The 15736-nt window shown below is 40.3% G+C and overlaps 1 protein-coding gene across 1 annotated transcript in view; it reads right to left on the bottom strand.

The window, feature by feature from the left end:
• Positions 1-13235, bottom strand: part of LOC101857955 — a 57132-nt gene extending 43897 nt beyond the window's left edge. The window contains exons 1-2 of the mRNA XM_005101576.3: positions 11450-13235; positions 5919-6016 (exon numbers count right to left, since the gene is read on the bottom strand). Coding sequence (XP_005101633.2) covers positions 5919-6016; positions 11450-11641 — 290 coding nt within the window. The 5' untranslated portion in view covers positions 11642-13235. The remainder of the gene's footprint in view (positions 1-5918; positions 6017-11449) is intronic.
• Positions 13236-15736: the final 2501 nt, after the last annotated feature.

Here is a 15736-nt window from a genome sequence, read left to right on the forward strand (position 1 = left end):
CTGTGGAGCATCACCTCTTCCACTGCACAGCCCTAAATGACATCAGAGCTACCCTTCTCCCTCCGAGATCTAACATAGACAACACACTCTATGGAACATTACAGCAACTGCATTGGACAGACGGGCGAGAGCCCAGCTGTTGTTGGATCGATAACAACAACAACAACAACAACAAGGGCATATGAGCGCGCGGGACACATTAAACTTGTCCAGGTGGTAGGAAATTTTGAAGTTTGCCCTGGTGGCGGCCGAAGCCTTCTCTTCTCATCGATTTTAGATCAAGGGACCTTTAATGTTCCCAACTTGAACACGGGCCCTTGGAGATTTTTCACCCTTGTCCAAGAAGGCTAGGTGTAGATCTTTCCTACCTGAAGATCAGTGGTGTGGCTGAAAGACAGCAGTAAGAAGGAGCCGAGGAGTAGCAGTAGAAAGGCTGCAGAAAGAGTCAAGAGCCCAGAGGAGGGGGCAAAGGGGGTGAGGGGGTGGGGTCATAAAGAGGAGACCAAAGCAGATGACAGAACATTGCAAGAGAGCAGGAAAGGAGGTGAAAGGAGACAATTTTGAGAAGAAAATTTTTCGGTCGTTAGCTGGATTCGAACCCCGGACCTTTGAATGAGAAACCAACACCTTAACCTCTACGCCACGAAAGCCCCCACTCAGACAAGATGTAATAAACTAGTCTGTTTTTGTGTTGGTACGAGTTTTACGGCGCTCGCAACGGCATAAGGTCATATGAGTGCGCGACAAAAAGCTGGTTCCATTCGCAACAGTTCACTGCACAGCCTGATTGTGGTCAACACCTCTAAATCTACTAAAATGCTAAAATACTCTTTTTTTTAAATTGATGTAAATAAATTTTCATTTCAAATAAAGTTTTTAATAACATTACAAATTTTCAACAACGTCTTTCACAATTTTCTATAATGGCCTTTATAAAAATTAAGGATTCTGTTGGGATCAACGACGGAAAAAAGGTCTTGCAATTTTTTGCATCTAAAATTATTTCCTTCGGGTCTCTCAGAAGTCTAGACATTCGGTTAAAATGCGTCTAATGGTAAAATCTGTGTCGCATCCGACACAAAACGGCTTCTCTTCCGCCTGAAGGGGGTATTTGTATTTCAGGGATGTGTATCCGCTGCGTAATCGAGCAAAAATGAATTTGTCTCTTCTGGAGAGGCCCGAAGGGTTTCGCGGACCTAGTTTGGGCTTGATGTTGTGTAGCTTATTGTTTCGGGGTTTTTTTCAATGAGTCACCCACAAATTGGAGGAGGAGTTTTTCTGTTGTTGTTTTTTTAAAGTCAGTCTGTGGAAGAGTGTTCGTCGTTGATCTCAACAGAAGGGACACGGATTCTTTCGCCAGGAGGTCCACTTGCTCGTTTCCTCGGATGCCCACAAGCTAGGAAGCCATGCATTCTGCTTTGAATGTTTTGGTGTTTGTGCTTGCTTTGGTGTGTTTGGTCAGTTGTAAAAGTCTACTTTTGTCTAGGTGAGGTGCCACGGAGGGAGTTTGGGGAAAAGAAATTGTTGGATGTCTTGTTTGGAAAAGTGAAGGTTTTTGAGGTCCTCAATGACTCTGAGGCCGAAGGTTTTGAGTAGTGTTTTGTTGTTTTGGAACTTCTGTATGGTTTCTGGGTTTGTTCTAAAAATACAGTTGTGTGTTGGGTTCTGTGGTATTGAGCTTTGTTTAATTGCGTATTGTAGTGAGAGTTGTGTGCGTCTGAGTGTGAGTGATGGTATGTTTGCTTTGACCTGGAGGCTCTCCACTGGAGAAGTACGGAAAGCCCCCAGGACGAGACAGAGTCGTTGGTTTTTAACTGGGTCTAACCTTTTCAGGACGTGGGGTTTTGCCGATCAATAGACCTGACAGCCGTAGTCAAGCCTGAATCGGACAAGGGAAATGTTTAGGTGGAGAAAGTGTTCGGAGTCCCCGCCCCTCTCAGGATGCGACAAAATTTTCAAAGCGTTTAAAGCTTTCTGGCACCGTACACCTTATGTGTGGAATGAATGTGAGTTTCATGTCAAATATAATGCCAAGGAAACGAGCCAGGTCCTGGACGGGAATCTTTTCCCCGTATAGCGTCAAACCCGGCTGCAGTGCAAGTCTGTCTGATTGGCAGAAGTGCACTGCAACCGTCTTTGACGGGGAAACTTGTAGTCGTTATTATTTGCCCACTTTTCAAGTTTGTGCAGCTATTTTGGATGGTTTTAATGATGGAATCTATTTTAATTTCGAATAGGAGAGGAGAAAGGATGTTTCACGGTGGGATACCTTCCTGCTGTTGGTGGGGATCTGAAAGGGAGGATATGACCCGATCCTGGAAGGAACGGTTCTTCCGGAAATTACCAATGAAGGCAGGGAGGTGTCCGCGTATGCTGAAAGCGTGCAGGTCTCTGAGAATGCCGTACTTCCAGGTCGTGTCGAAGGCTTTTTCTAGGTAAAAAAAGATGGCGATCATGTGGCCTACTTCTGCAAACGTCTAGCATATTATAAAAGCCTCCAGGCGGACCAGGTGATCCTGAGCAGCTCGTGTGTTTCTCAATCCGCACTGGAGACCGCTCAGCGAGCTTGTCGTCTTCAGAAACCACATGAGTCGCCTGTGAATAATTGTTCAATAAGTTTGCCCTGACAGTTCGTTAGTGCTATTTGTCTGTAATTAGATGGGTGTGAGTGGTCTTTGTTTGGTCTGGGTACTGGACTGATAGTAGCGAGACGCCAAGACTCCGGAAAGGAGTGCGACCATCACATGTCGTTGTATATGTCTAGTAGGAGTGTAAGTGTTTCTGTTGGTAAATGTCTAATGATCTGGTTGTGGAAGTCATCTGGAACCGGGGCTACGATTGACGTTACATGATAATAATAATAATAATAATAATAATAATAATAATAATAATAATAATAATAATAATAATAATAATAATAATAATAATAATAATAAGAGCATTTGTATCCCGCCTTTCCCCACAGCATGGGCCCAAGGCGTACATAGGAGATTAAAAACGCATTCATACTAACACATTACAAATTCATCAAGTGCGCACTTTTTGACAGCAACATTCTTTCAGACAATAAAAAATGCTCATACAAAAAGGCAAAGGTACTGTCCATTAATTAAAATATTTCTTAAATAGATGTGTTTAGAGTCCCCTTTTGAAAGTATCAAGTTTTATTTCGCTCCTCAAATCATGAGGGAGAGTGTTCCAAATTGTTGGCCCAGAAAAAGAAAAAGCTCTCTCGCCATATTTCTTCAGTGACACACGAGGTGTTGAAATTAGTCTAGAGCCACTGGATCTTAGTTCACGTATTGGTGTGTGGTACAATGAGTTCTTGAATGTATGTGGGAGACTGTTAGTTTGACCTTTAAAGCATAGTAGGGCTAACTTATATTCAATTCTCGCTTTCAGTGGAAGCCAATGGAGCTTTTTAAGTAGGGGAGTTACATGATGGCGTTTTGATTGCTTTAATACTAGCCTGGCAGCATTGTTTTGAATGCGTTGGAGTTTTGCAATTTTTTGTTCGGGTAGGCCAGGGAACAGTGAATTGCAATAATCAATGCGTGACAAAATGAAGGCAAACACTAGTTTTTTGGGTGGCATCAGTGCTAAGAAATTTCCTTATGTGAGCAATTCTTCTCATTTCTAAGTATGAAATTTTACATAGATGGTTAAGTTGGGTCTCCATGGTCAAGTCTTTGTCTAAGTATACTCCTAAATTGTTTGCTTTGTTTGAAAAAGCGACAGTACCTTTGCCAATGGTGAAACATTCTACATCAAGAGCATTTATCTTTGAGCTGGTTGAGCATGGCATGATTTCTGTTTTGTCATCATTTAATTTCAATTTATTTTCAGTCGTCCATGCTTTTACAGATTCAAAACATTCTGAGGTGTCTTTCAACAGAGATTGAATTTTGTTGGGTTTTGCAGACTTATAAAGTTGTGTGTCATCTGCGTACATATGGTAGGGTATGGAATGGTGTCTGATGGTACGACCAAGGGGTAAGGTGTACATAGTGTACAAACACAGGTCCCAGTACTGACCCCTGGGGCACACCAAATTCCAGCAATTGATGACAGGATTGAATGCCCTCAACAACAAAGTATGATCTACCACTGAGGTAAGATCGAAACCATTCAAGTACGGTGCCAGATATTCCGAACACGTCCGACAAACGACTCAACATGATGTTGTGGTCTAATGTATCAAAAGCTGCAGACAGGTCTAAAAGTGAGAGAATGGATACCAAACCCTCATCTGCAGCATTGAGTAGATCAGAGACAATTCTGAGCAAAGCAATCTCAGTGCTATGGTTTTCTCTGTACGCCGATTGAAATGGCTCAAAATAAGTTATTCTTTGTGAGATGATCAAACCGTTTCTTTCGAACTATCAATGTTGCACAGTTCTGAGCTACCAGGATTTGTTTGATGGGGACAGCTGAGAAACAAAAGTGTTCTTGAAATCCTGTCTAGATAGATTATAGGATCTAGAATCTAGATCTAGAGTCTAGAATCTAGATAAAGTTTGTTTACACAAAAAAGAACACTCTAATTTGGGTGAGAGGAAAATCACTCTAACGGCGTCAGCTCGGTTCAGTTTAATTTTTTTCGCAATTCAGCGACTGAACGCATTATACTGCTGCAAAATTCTGAAGAAAATCAAAATTCCACGGCCGCGTCGCGGGTGAAGTTCCGCGGTGCGAGTGATCCATTTTTCCTTGATCGCGCCGCGGTTGCAGCACCCGTGGAAAACTATGCTGACAGATTCAGCTAAGAACTTGCATTACAACATTTCAGATCAAGAAACAAAAACGCGGGCGGGCACAGCAGATCAACCGAGAATGAAAATTTGCTATCATTAAACTATCTATTGCTTCACAGATCAACCACTGACGTAAATGTGATCACATGTTCTTTGAAACTCACGATGTAACGGTACAATGTTTGCCTCAGACAGGATCGCACCGAGGTGTGAACTCTCAGATGCGTTTGCTTTCTCCAAAACATCGCACTGGCATCTGAACTTTCCACCTGAACTTAATCACACGCTGGGTGACCATTGCAGCAGTTGACTCTAGTCCCGAATTTGCGAGACAGACTGAATCTTTATCGGTGTGTTCTACAGTAGGCCCTGGTGTGGTTACAACGCAATGGTGCGTAACGACAAAGGCGTGGGAACTTGGTCAGAGACGGAAAGAGATACATTTTGAACAGATTAAGGGAAGGAGCAAATGGAAAAGCGTAGATATTGAGACCCTCGATAGGATAATAAGTGAAAATGGCATGTCTCATACCACTGTGATTGGTCATCAAGGTTGATCACTCTTTGGTTGCCGTAAGTCATAAACCCACCAGGGGTCACGTCAGTTCATTTTTACAGTGAAGAGAGACCATTCTACCGGTTGAGTGCCTAAACATAGGTTACCATAGATTCTTCCCTTGGTGCATTAGCTAAAATCCCGTTCGCCTAAGATCCCGCATTTTCCTTGCTCCCGAGCTGCGCACCGGGATCTTAGGCTGAGACTACTGTTATGAAGCCTTTGTACTGGTCCTGGTTTTTATGTGAGGGTACAATTTTATAAGCACATATTTTCCCCTCTCCTGAAAAATATTCCTCTCTGAGCTTACAACATTTTTTTTTTTTTTTTAAAGAAAAGTTGAAATAACTATTAAACCCTAGATATAATTTTAGGAAATCCCACATTGCACAACCCCCATCCCCTATTAATATTCTTTGGGTCCTTCTTTTTCATGTTTTGTCATGCTTGAGAACCAATCTCTACCGACAAATGGAATTCAAATAGAGTAGGACAGCACTCCACAACAACAGTGCCACCTAACAAAATGCTGGCATATTTAACCAAAGGAACTAGCTACTTTTCATTTGAGGAAATCAACACATCACACACACACACACTTCACTCACATAATAGCTTTTTCTTTACCATCTCCATCGCTTTCTTCATCTACATCCATATGCAAGGAGTTTCCTTGGTGGTCATTATTTTCATCAGAATCTTCCACCTGAAGAAAAACAGACATAATTCTCAAAGCCAAGTATCAATAAATACTTTTTGGACTATATGACATTGCGAAAAAACTGCAAAATAAAAATCATACCAAGCTATCAAAACATTTCTTTTAGTTCCACAGTATACAGCAACATTATAACTATGAAAAGTACAAGAGTGTAAAGAACAGCCAAAGTAAAACGTGAGGCAGCGTGGTGAAATCAGGCGCTAGATCTAGTCAAAACAGTGAAATCAACAAAGAAATCTTAATTTAGGGGAGACTTTTGGGCAATTTTATTTCGAACTTTTTTAGCTCAACACATTTTGTCCTTTAAAAAACACATTTCTGTGAGGATGTTACAGAAAAACGTTTCTCAATGGCACCAAAAATATAAATTTTCAAGGACTCATAAGCTTTATAATTAAACAAACTTTAGCAGACTCATTCTCACTATTTTTTTCCTCTCACCATCTCCTTCAATCGCAAATATCTCGATTGCTATTCAAGATAGATGCATAATTTTGTTGCCAAATGCAAGACAAATGAACACACTTTAAGATGATATTAATAACTCTATATGCACCAAAATTGACAAGCGCTTGATTCAACCAAGTCGCGACACAAATACAAGCTTGCTTCAGCTCAAGTAATTCTACAAGTAGCCTGAATCTTAAACACTTTTCCGGAAGACTCTCCTCATATATGCTGAACACACCTGCAAAACCTTTCACCCTGGACGGTGCAATCGCGAATAAATCTGGTTTTGTACTAGTAATACAGTACACAAGGCCTCAAATCTTGAAAATGCTGTTTGAAAGCACGTCATAAAAAAACGTTTCCAGCATAACAACAGTACCTTTTAATTATGTTGGCCTGTGGCACACAGTACTACTATGCGCAACAGGCCAACATGATTAAAAGAAAACAAACATACCTTGGAGAGCATAACCTATAATTAGAAAGTTGAACTAAAAATCAAGTGAGTTGCAACTTAAGTATTTGTGTCACAACTTCATAACTTTATTATTAAAGGTCCGTTGACCTTAGAAGCATAGAACTCAAAGCATAACATGAGTCATGACAGTGGAATCAAGGCGTTTGTCAATTTTTGGCCATGTGGATTTATTGGAATCATCTGAAAGCTTGTTCATTTGCTTGAGTTCAATGAAAAAAAAGTCCAACTATCTGGAATTGAAGTCGAGATATTTACCATTTTAAAGGAGACCGGGGCTGCAAGGTTCCAGATGTTGAATGGCGAGAAAATGGCCACTATAGTTTGGTAACTTCAATTGCTTGTTGTTGTGTGTGTGTGTGGTAGCTTATCCGTTCGAAATGTTCGGAGCCCCGAAGAGTGTGCTCTTCGCCAGGGCCACCGCCTCCCTTGCTTGTTGTTGTTGCTGTTGTTATCGATCCAGCAACAGCTGGGTTCTCGCCTTTCTGTTCAATGCCATGTAGTAATAAGTGCAGGTTTGCTGCAGTCGCTGTAATATTCCGTAGAGTATGTGGTCAATGTCAGGTCTCGCAGGGAGACGTGTAACTCTGATGTCATTTAGGGCTGTACAGTGGAAAGGTGATGATCCAGTCTCATATGCATAGTCACACAAAGGACACATTGGGGGAAGCCCTGGCTTTATTCTGTTCAAGTGAAAGTTGAGCTGTATATGTTCTGTTCGTAGGTGGAAGATCGTGGTCAGTTTCTTTCTCTGTAGGAGGTTGATATTGTCATTTTGTTTTGTTGTGGTCATATGTTTGAAAACTGCGACTATCTGTCTTTCCCAAGGCCCATATGTTCATCTAATCTTGCTTGCTGTTGCTTTTATTGATTTGTTTTTCACTCTTGTATGAGGTTGGAGTGTAGGCCTGTTCCCGACTAGATCCCCTTTTGGCGAGTGTGTCTGCTTTGTCATTTCCAGGTATGTTTGAGTGTCCCGGCATCCACTGCATCACCAGGTTGACGCCACAGGATGTTATCAGGTGATGGGATCCGGGAGCCAAACAGTATGTGTCAAGTCTTGTTTTAGTTTATGGTCATTTTCTATCGCTTGCAAGACTGAGAGTGAGTCATTGAAAATCACAATACTCTGTATTTTGTTAGGATGAATGTCAAAAACTGTACGGACAAGGTATAGTGCTGTTTCAATTGCCATCATTTCTGCATCGTAGTTTTTGTATTTTTCTCCACAGGCTGCAGAGATCTCATTGGAACTTCCATCTGAGTACTGTATTAATACTCCATATCCGGCTTTGGTTGTGCCTTTGCATGCTGAGCCTTCTGTATAGACGTGTATCCAGTCATCTGAATATCTGTCGATTGTTTGATTTGATGCAAGCATCAGCGTCACTGGGTCTGAAGATTTTGTGCTATTGTCTCTGAGAGAGGTTGTTACGATTGGTCTTTCCAAAGAAATGTGGGAAGGAATGTTAACTGTTTTGGTTTCTCTTCTGTTTTGTGGTATAAGGTGACTCTCCATTAGTTCTTTGATGTGTTGCTTGATTGATTTTTGTTGAAGTCGCTTCTTCGGTTTCTATGTTTCTACTAATTTCCTGTTTTGTGGTTGAGACACATTCTTTTGGTTCCTTCATGGAGCTCCAAAACTGCTTTATCTCAGCGAATTTCCAGGGGTTCAACATTTGAAATTTCACATGCAGCAGTAGGAGTCGATCTCATGCCACCATTTATGAAACAAAGGGCATTATTCTGGACCTTTTCACAGTGTGCAGGCTATGCTGTATTCAAGGGAAGATCGGACATAACCAAGGTATAGAGCTCTCAGAGTTTGTACGTCTGATCCCCATGAACTGCTTGCGAGTTTCTTTAAAAGTTGGAGTCTTCTTTTCGCCTTGGCCCTTATGCTCTCCACTTGGCTTTTCACAGTCAGACTTTGGTCAAATTTGACTTCTAGGTATGTTGGTTGTCCTTCTTCGGGGAGATTTTCATTTCCTATCTTTAGTTGGAGTTTTTCTTTGGCTGTTTTATGGCTCCTTGTGAAGATGGTATATACTGTTTTCGTGCAGTTGATTTTGAGCTTCCATTTCTGACAGTAATTGTAGAGCCTCTTGGGGTCTTCATTTAGTTTCCCTGCTCCTGTTACCGTGCTGTGATGTGTCTGACAGAGGGTAAGATCATCAGCGTAGAGTCTTTTCAGATTTTAGCACCTTCGTTACATCATTGAAGAAGATCGGGAACAAAGTGCAACTCAGACAGGGGTAGGCCTCCCTCGAGTAATTCTCTTGACAAGTGGGCATTGTTCACCCTGGTTTCGATGTTTCGATCCGCTAGGAAAAACTCGATCCATTTACAAAGTTTTCCGTGTATCCCGAGATCCATCATTTTCAAGAGTAGGCCTTTTCTCCACACTCTGTAGTACGCCTGTTGAGGGTCTACAAAAATGGCGACAGTGTGTTTTGACTCCTGAAAACCACCCTGGATGTCTTTACTTAATTTGAAAGGTTGGTCTTCTGTGTTGCTGCCTTTTCTGAAGCCTGCTTGGTGTGGGTTCAAGCTGTTGGTGTTCTCCTGGTACTAGTAAAGGCGGTTGTTCACCATTCTTTCAGCAAGCTTACCGATACCGATACATGATGTTAGTGATATAGGTCGGTAGCTCTTTGCTTCTCCAGGGGGTTGCCCATTCTTCAGGAGCAGTATGATCTGGGCGATCCTCCATACCTTTGGTATTCCACTCGTTCTCCATGTGGTATTTACTAGGCGGCGTATTACCTCTTTTCCTTTAGCGCCAAGGTTACACAGTATTTCGTTGTGTATATTTTGTCTGGTCATGGGGCTTTCTTTTGCTTTAACTATTTGAGGGCCGTTCCGAGTTACATCATGCTGAAGTACTCCTCAAAAAGGGTGTTGTTCACGCACACAGTAGGGGCTTTTTCTTCGGGCTCAGCCTTGTTTATGTGGAATTATCGGCCTCAGTTAGTCTGCTTGCCCTGTTTACTAAGGCAAAATACTGGTTTAAAAGTTCTACTTTCTTCTGGTTTTCTGTGACGGTGCTGCCGGAAAGGAAAAAAAAGGTTTGGGGTTGCTTTTTTGTCTTTCTCCGGAGAGGTTGCTGACAAGGGACCAAGCCTTTGTTTCATTGTGGTAAAGGTCAAAATCTTCGCAGGTCTGAGTCCATTTTTCATTTTTGTTTTTTTTAATAGTCATTTTCACTTGAGCGTAGGTCTCGCTATATAGTGTGTTCAAGCTATAATTGGTGACACGGTGAGTTTTCCAGTAACTGTCTGGCCTTTTCTCTTTTTGCCACAACAGCCTGGATTTTTTCATTCCAAAAGGGTTTGAAATTTCTTCAGCATCCCACTGGAATGTGGTGAGATGCAGCTTTAAGAATATTTGAATGACTTATTCATTAAAAAGATTAGAATCATCTGTTTCTACTACACTAGAGAGCAATGTGTCAGAGGTCTTTTTGTACTCTTCCCAGTTGGCTTTCTTAAAGTTAAATATCTGGGGAGTCCTAGAAAATTGAAACTTTACATATGTAGTGCTTAAAGTTGTTTTTCAGTCAAATTCACACATAAATATCGGCATATAAAAAGTGTAGAGCCAAAAAACAAAAATTCGATAAAAAATAGCCAAATGCACAAAAATGCCCTTTTCTTCGATTTTATTATTTTAACGAACTCCTGATTACACCACGATGCCTTACATTTTTCCTCAAGAATATGTTAACTTTGGCATGGTAACTAAAATTAACAAAACGAGTTTAACATAGAAATACAGTCTTGTACGCACACAGGGGAAATCAGTGTGACGCTGAAAACGTTTCGTTATGTTACAAATTCCGCTATTTCGTCAGTCGCCTGATGAAATCGTGAATTCCACACGAAACAAATTTTTCAGGAGAGGGAAAAAACTGATTTTCTCCCGTCATTTAGCGTTCAAGACACAAACTAAATGGATCAATCTGGTACTGCACCTTTTAGAAATAATATTATAGTACATCTTTTCCCCTAGATGGTAATTTTCTCGAGAAAGTGTGGGATTCACGATTTTCATAATCGAATCTCGCCAGATGGGGTCGTAAATTCACGATTTCATCAGTAGGCTTTATGAAGCGCCGGGTTGTATTCACGCTTATTTGGCATTGTGTTTTCTCTTGTTAGAGGCCCTGGTATATTTAAAAATATATGAAAGCACGCAATACTGTTATACAAAAGATTTTAAAAGACCAATTTAAAACTGAGTATGAAATTAAACGACTGAGTGAAACAGAAAGCTATTCATTATTTTACCACTATAAACATCTATTATTCTTACATGAGTGGGATATTGTATGTAATCCAAGAACATCAGCTCCCCAGCACAGTAGTTCTGACAGCAAAACCGCTGGGAGTTAACATAAAGAGTTAAAGAACAATGCTGTTTTGACTTCATGTACACATAGAAAAACACCAACAACTTGAAGACAGCAGCAGGTGTATATTAAAAACTCTTACCTCTTCATATTGCTTTGAATTCTGAATAGCTTTGAGCTTTTCAAGAAGACTTGACTTCTCTGCTAAGCACGTATGAATTTCTTTCTCTAACCTCAGTGAAGCAATTTTTGTCTTTGCCCTAGAGCATTTGGTCAAAGAAAACACTTTTCTGTTATATAATAAGAGAAAAATCTCAAGGAAGGATGTAAACATTGTCAACCTACTGATTGTACAAAGTTAGCCTCCACATGACAGTAGTGGAAACTTTATTAACAGCATCAAACCTATATTGACGTCAATAGAAACAAGATGAAATTACAAGGGAAAAAAAGCAGCTTGAGTTCAGAGTCAGTCACACAAAAGACATTGACACCAGACGGATAAATATATGTATTACATCGATCTCCTTCAAGAATGAAATAAGTCAGTACCTATTCAGTTTCCCTGTTCTACAAATATTAACCATTTTTTGTTGGCCCTTCTTTACTGGTATGGAGTTCCATGACATCCATGGACATCATTGCAGCGAAAAGTGACATGCCACAGTACCATCACCATAATGGAAGTGAAGGCATTTCCAAGCTTCAGGATAGAGAGTGAGAGAAAAAAGACGAAGCTTTAACGTGCAAAAATTACAAACTCTTAAGGGTAGGTAGCAGTTAATATTTCAAACTTCGTTATTAATACACTCCAACAACATTCAGAGTGACCACCAAAAAAAAAAAAATATATATAATACTAATCTGTAATCTGAATGTGATCTGAATCAGATCAGTATCAATAAAAGTCAGTTATTGGTATGTTTTTAGCTTCTATTCACTCAAACTGAATGGCGGGCATTGGTTTCAATGTCACTCTATAAGTTAAACGTGTCAGAACAATAACAGGCCTAATAATAATATAAACAACATGTGTATGGCGCCTAGATATACCCATTTTCCATTCAGATAGATCTAAATCCAGATTCTAGATAGATTCTGAGGTGACGGATTTAAATCTAGATCAAGATCAAGATCAGATGTAAATTATAATTCAATCTAGACTCTAGAATCTAAGCCTTTCTAGAGACATCGCTCTGCATCTCAACTCCTGAACTATCAATCTAGATTCTAGAAGCACACAGGCCTACGAATGTAAACAAACAGCCGAAACTAGGTCAACTTTTCGACTGGAAATTTTAATGAAATGAGTGATAAAGTGCATTTCTTGGGATTTTGTGGTCAAGTGTTGATTAGTAAAGCATCTAGTCTAATAAAACTAACGTCTTGCTGATTTTGATGACCTGTGAAGAATTTCGAATTTAGATCGAAAATGAACATTACAACACTACTGAATAGCACGTCTGGCGCGTCGTGCAGCCCCCTGATGACAGACAGACCACACAGCGATACTGCTCAAGCACACCTATAAATATATCATGCATTGTGTTTTTTGCACGGCGTAAGGTAGGCCAGATACAGATCAGACCTACAGACCCATGCTGCTTCCGGCCTGGCAGGCCTAAAAAAAAAAGAGGCTAAAATCAATGCGAACGGATGCCTGCACTGGGCTGCCTACCTCAAAGTTCCTATTCTAGGGAAATTCAGGGTCACTTTCAGGTATTTTGGCCCAAAATTTAGACAAATAAGGGGGATAAAATGATCGTTGCCCTGGTATACATAGTAACCATCGAACAGGGCTCGCTTTTCGTGATATGTGGATAACTATGTCTTGAAAACTTGATGAAATGAGGCGGAATTTTGTATTGTTTTTGTGTTTTAAGCACTTATTAACTATCAAGGCACCTATCATTCAGTATTGATGCGTCGGTAGCCTAGTGGTTAGGCTCTCGGACTCGCAACCGTAAGGTCGTGGGTTCGAATCCCGTCAGGGACCCGACGTTGTGTCCTTGGGAAAGGCACTTTACACGAATTTTCCTCACTTCACCCAGGTGGGAATGGGTACCCAGCTATAGACAGCGAAAGATCTTGTCAGTTTGTTAGTGTTTGAGCGCTTAATCGGCTGCTTGCACTGTATGCTTCCCGGGAAGCTGAGAATGTTTCGGAGTGTTCTATGGTCTGCTGGGGTAATAATATAGTGTAAAGCGCATAGAGCCTGCTGCTGAGCGGGGATATGCGCTATACAAATGCTATCTATTATTATTATTATTATTGAGTGCATGGTGACTGCCAAACTGACTTCAAAACCTATAGCTCATACCAACAGAAACTATATTAAAACATCATATTTTCCGACATTAGCATACGGTACTGGTAAGTCCCGTGTGACGTAGGTATGACAGACAATTTTAACTAGTTTTGCTCTAAAAATACAAAGTGTCAAAATGAATCCTGATCTGGGCCCTGTGGAGAGGTTAGAACATTAACTGGCAAAACCATGTTTGGGTTTCAGCATTTATGGATTTTTAAAAGCATGCAAGACACGGAGGAAAATATTTTTTTTTAAAGGCTGTAGGCTACAATTGTTTGTAAGTTTATTTTAATCACCCTGTAGTTCGTTTCGTTTGGCTTAAGATCACGATGTTTTAACCTTATCCGTACACCTAGGGTCATTTCGTACCCCAGGGGCTGTTTTCTTCACTGATCTGCTTGCCGCTTCAAAGATCAGCCACTCTCATGAATGTGATCACATAAACATTGTACAACTTGATGAAACTGAACAATGTTTGCGCCAGACGGGATCACACCGAGGGGTTTGTTTTCCCCAAACCTCGGACTCGCTTGAGAGCTCTCCGCTTAAAATCACATCACACGCTGGGTGGGTAGGGCCTACATGTTCGCTCCAGGTAGATCATATCTTCCCAGACCATAGCAGCAGTTCTCGAGCACGGGGATCTTAGGCGGAGACTACTGTACTCCGGAGCAGTTCTCCCTAAAGTAATGGCAACATTTAGCTCATGGAATAAACTACTGAATATTACCAATGCTGCTCGTTAAACTGTCAGCCCGGGTCCTATTTCTAGTATTACTAAACTTGGACCATGACACAAGAGTATTTAGAGACTAGAATAGAAACCAGTGAGCAGCTGATATTAAGACCCTAGGTTGTATTATACAAGTTCAAAACAAAACACCAGTCAGTGAAATAGAACTCTTACCTGCTCAGTTTATCAGTAGAAACAGCAAGAATTTCAATTATTCTTTCCCTTTTTCAAGTGATAGTAGCTTACGAAAACCATTGGCGAATGTATTGTATGAGAGCGACAAACACGCAGATGTTGCATCAGGGAATCGAAAGTGTCTGTCCCAGTGAGAAAACGGGAGCCCCTTCAATCATAACCGTTGGGGCTTTTGATTGACAAAGTTCTGGAAACAACCCACAAACAATCGAACAGTTGAAGTTCAATGTTGAACAAGACTTCCAAAGAGTCAATCCAGAAATATGCCATGGGGTTAATCAACATTTTCAGAGGCGTACGGGAGATTGAATGGAGAGAAATGGTCAACACCTGGAAATTTGAATAGGCATCACCTTCCCATCAATTTTGTACAAATTTGCTCTTCAACAAACAAGTAGCGACTATTTGAAATAAAGCAATATGATTGGGTTTTTTGTGAGTGTGTTTTACTTAAATTTAGTTGAAATTATTTTAATATATTTTAACTTGATATTTTCCTACCTTGATCGTTGATTTTCATTATATAAAAAAATGCAATACATGTATCACCTTAGAGTAATTTTATTTCTTTCAAGTTTTGTTGAAATTGGTCAAAAGATGATTGAGATATTGCTTTTTAAATGGGTCTTCTTATTTTTTTTATAGACGCTTAGTATAAGAAAGGAAACAGCAATGTCAAATAGGATTTCAAAGCATTGATACAAATATTTTGAAATGACAAGTCTTTTTAGTGCATGGATTTCTGATATCACTGGCAAGACTAGCATCGACGGATAACAGAAAGACAGAGAAAAATTCGCCATATTGAGTGGAATATCATTAGCACCTTTACAACATGTGTATACTTTAGTATAAAGGCCAAGGTGACTTACAACACTCAGTAAAATAATGAGTCAAGCTATTAGACAAGAGACAACAGAATTTTTAAAAAGAACCTCAAAGCCATAAGCAATCCTTCTCTCTGATGAAATTGTTTAACGCCCCTATAAACACTTTAGTTTATTTATGAGGCGGGACCTCTAATTTTAACGTCCATCTCCAAAACGACAGCATGCTCTCTTCTGGCAGTAGAACTTTATTAATAGCATCACAAATTACACTGCCATCAACATTCCTTATAAAAACAAGTTTGAATCTCTACAACAAAAGAACATTGAAATGTTAAGGGCTCCGTTATTCTATCTCTTCTG

Source organism: Aplysia californica, unplaced genomic scaffold, assembly GCF_000002075.1.
Source record: "Aplysia californica isolate F4 #8 unplaced genomic scaffold, AplCal3.0 scaffold00289, whole genome shotgun sequence".
NCBI classification, from domain to species: domain Eukaryota; kingdom Metazoa; phylum Mollusca; class Gastropoda; order Aplysiida; family Aplysiidae; genus Aplysia; species Aplysia californica.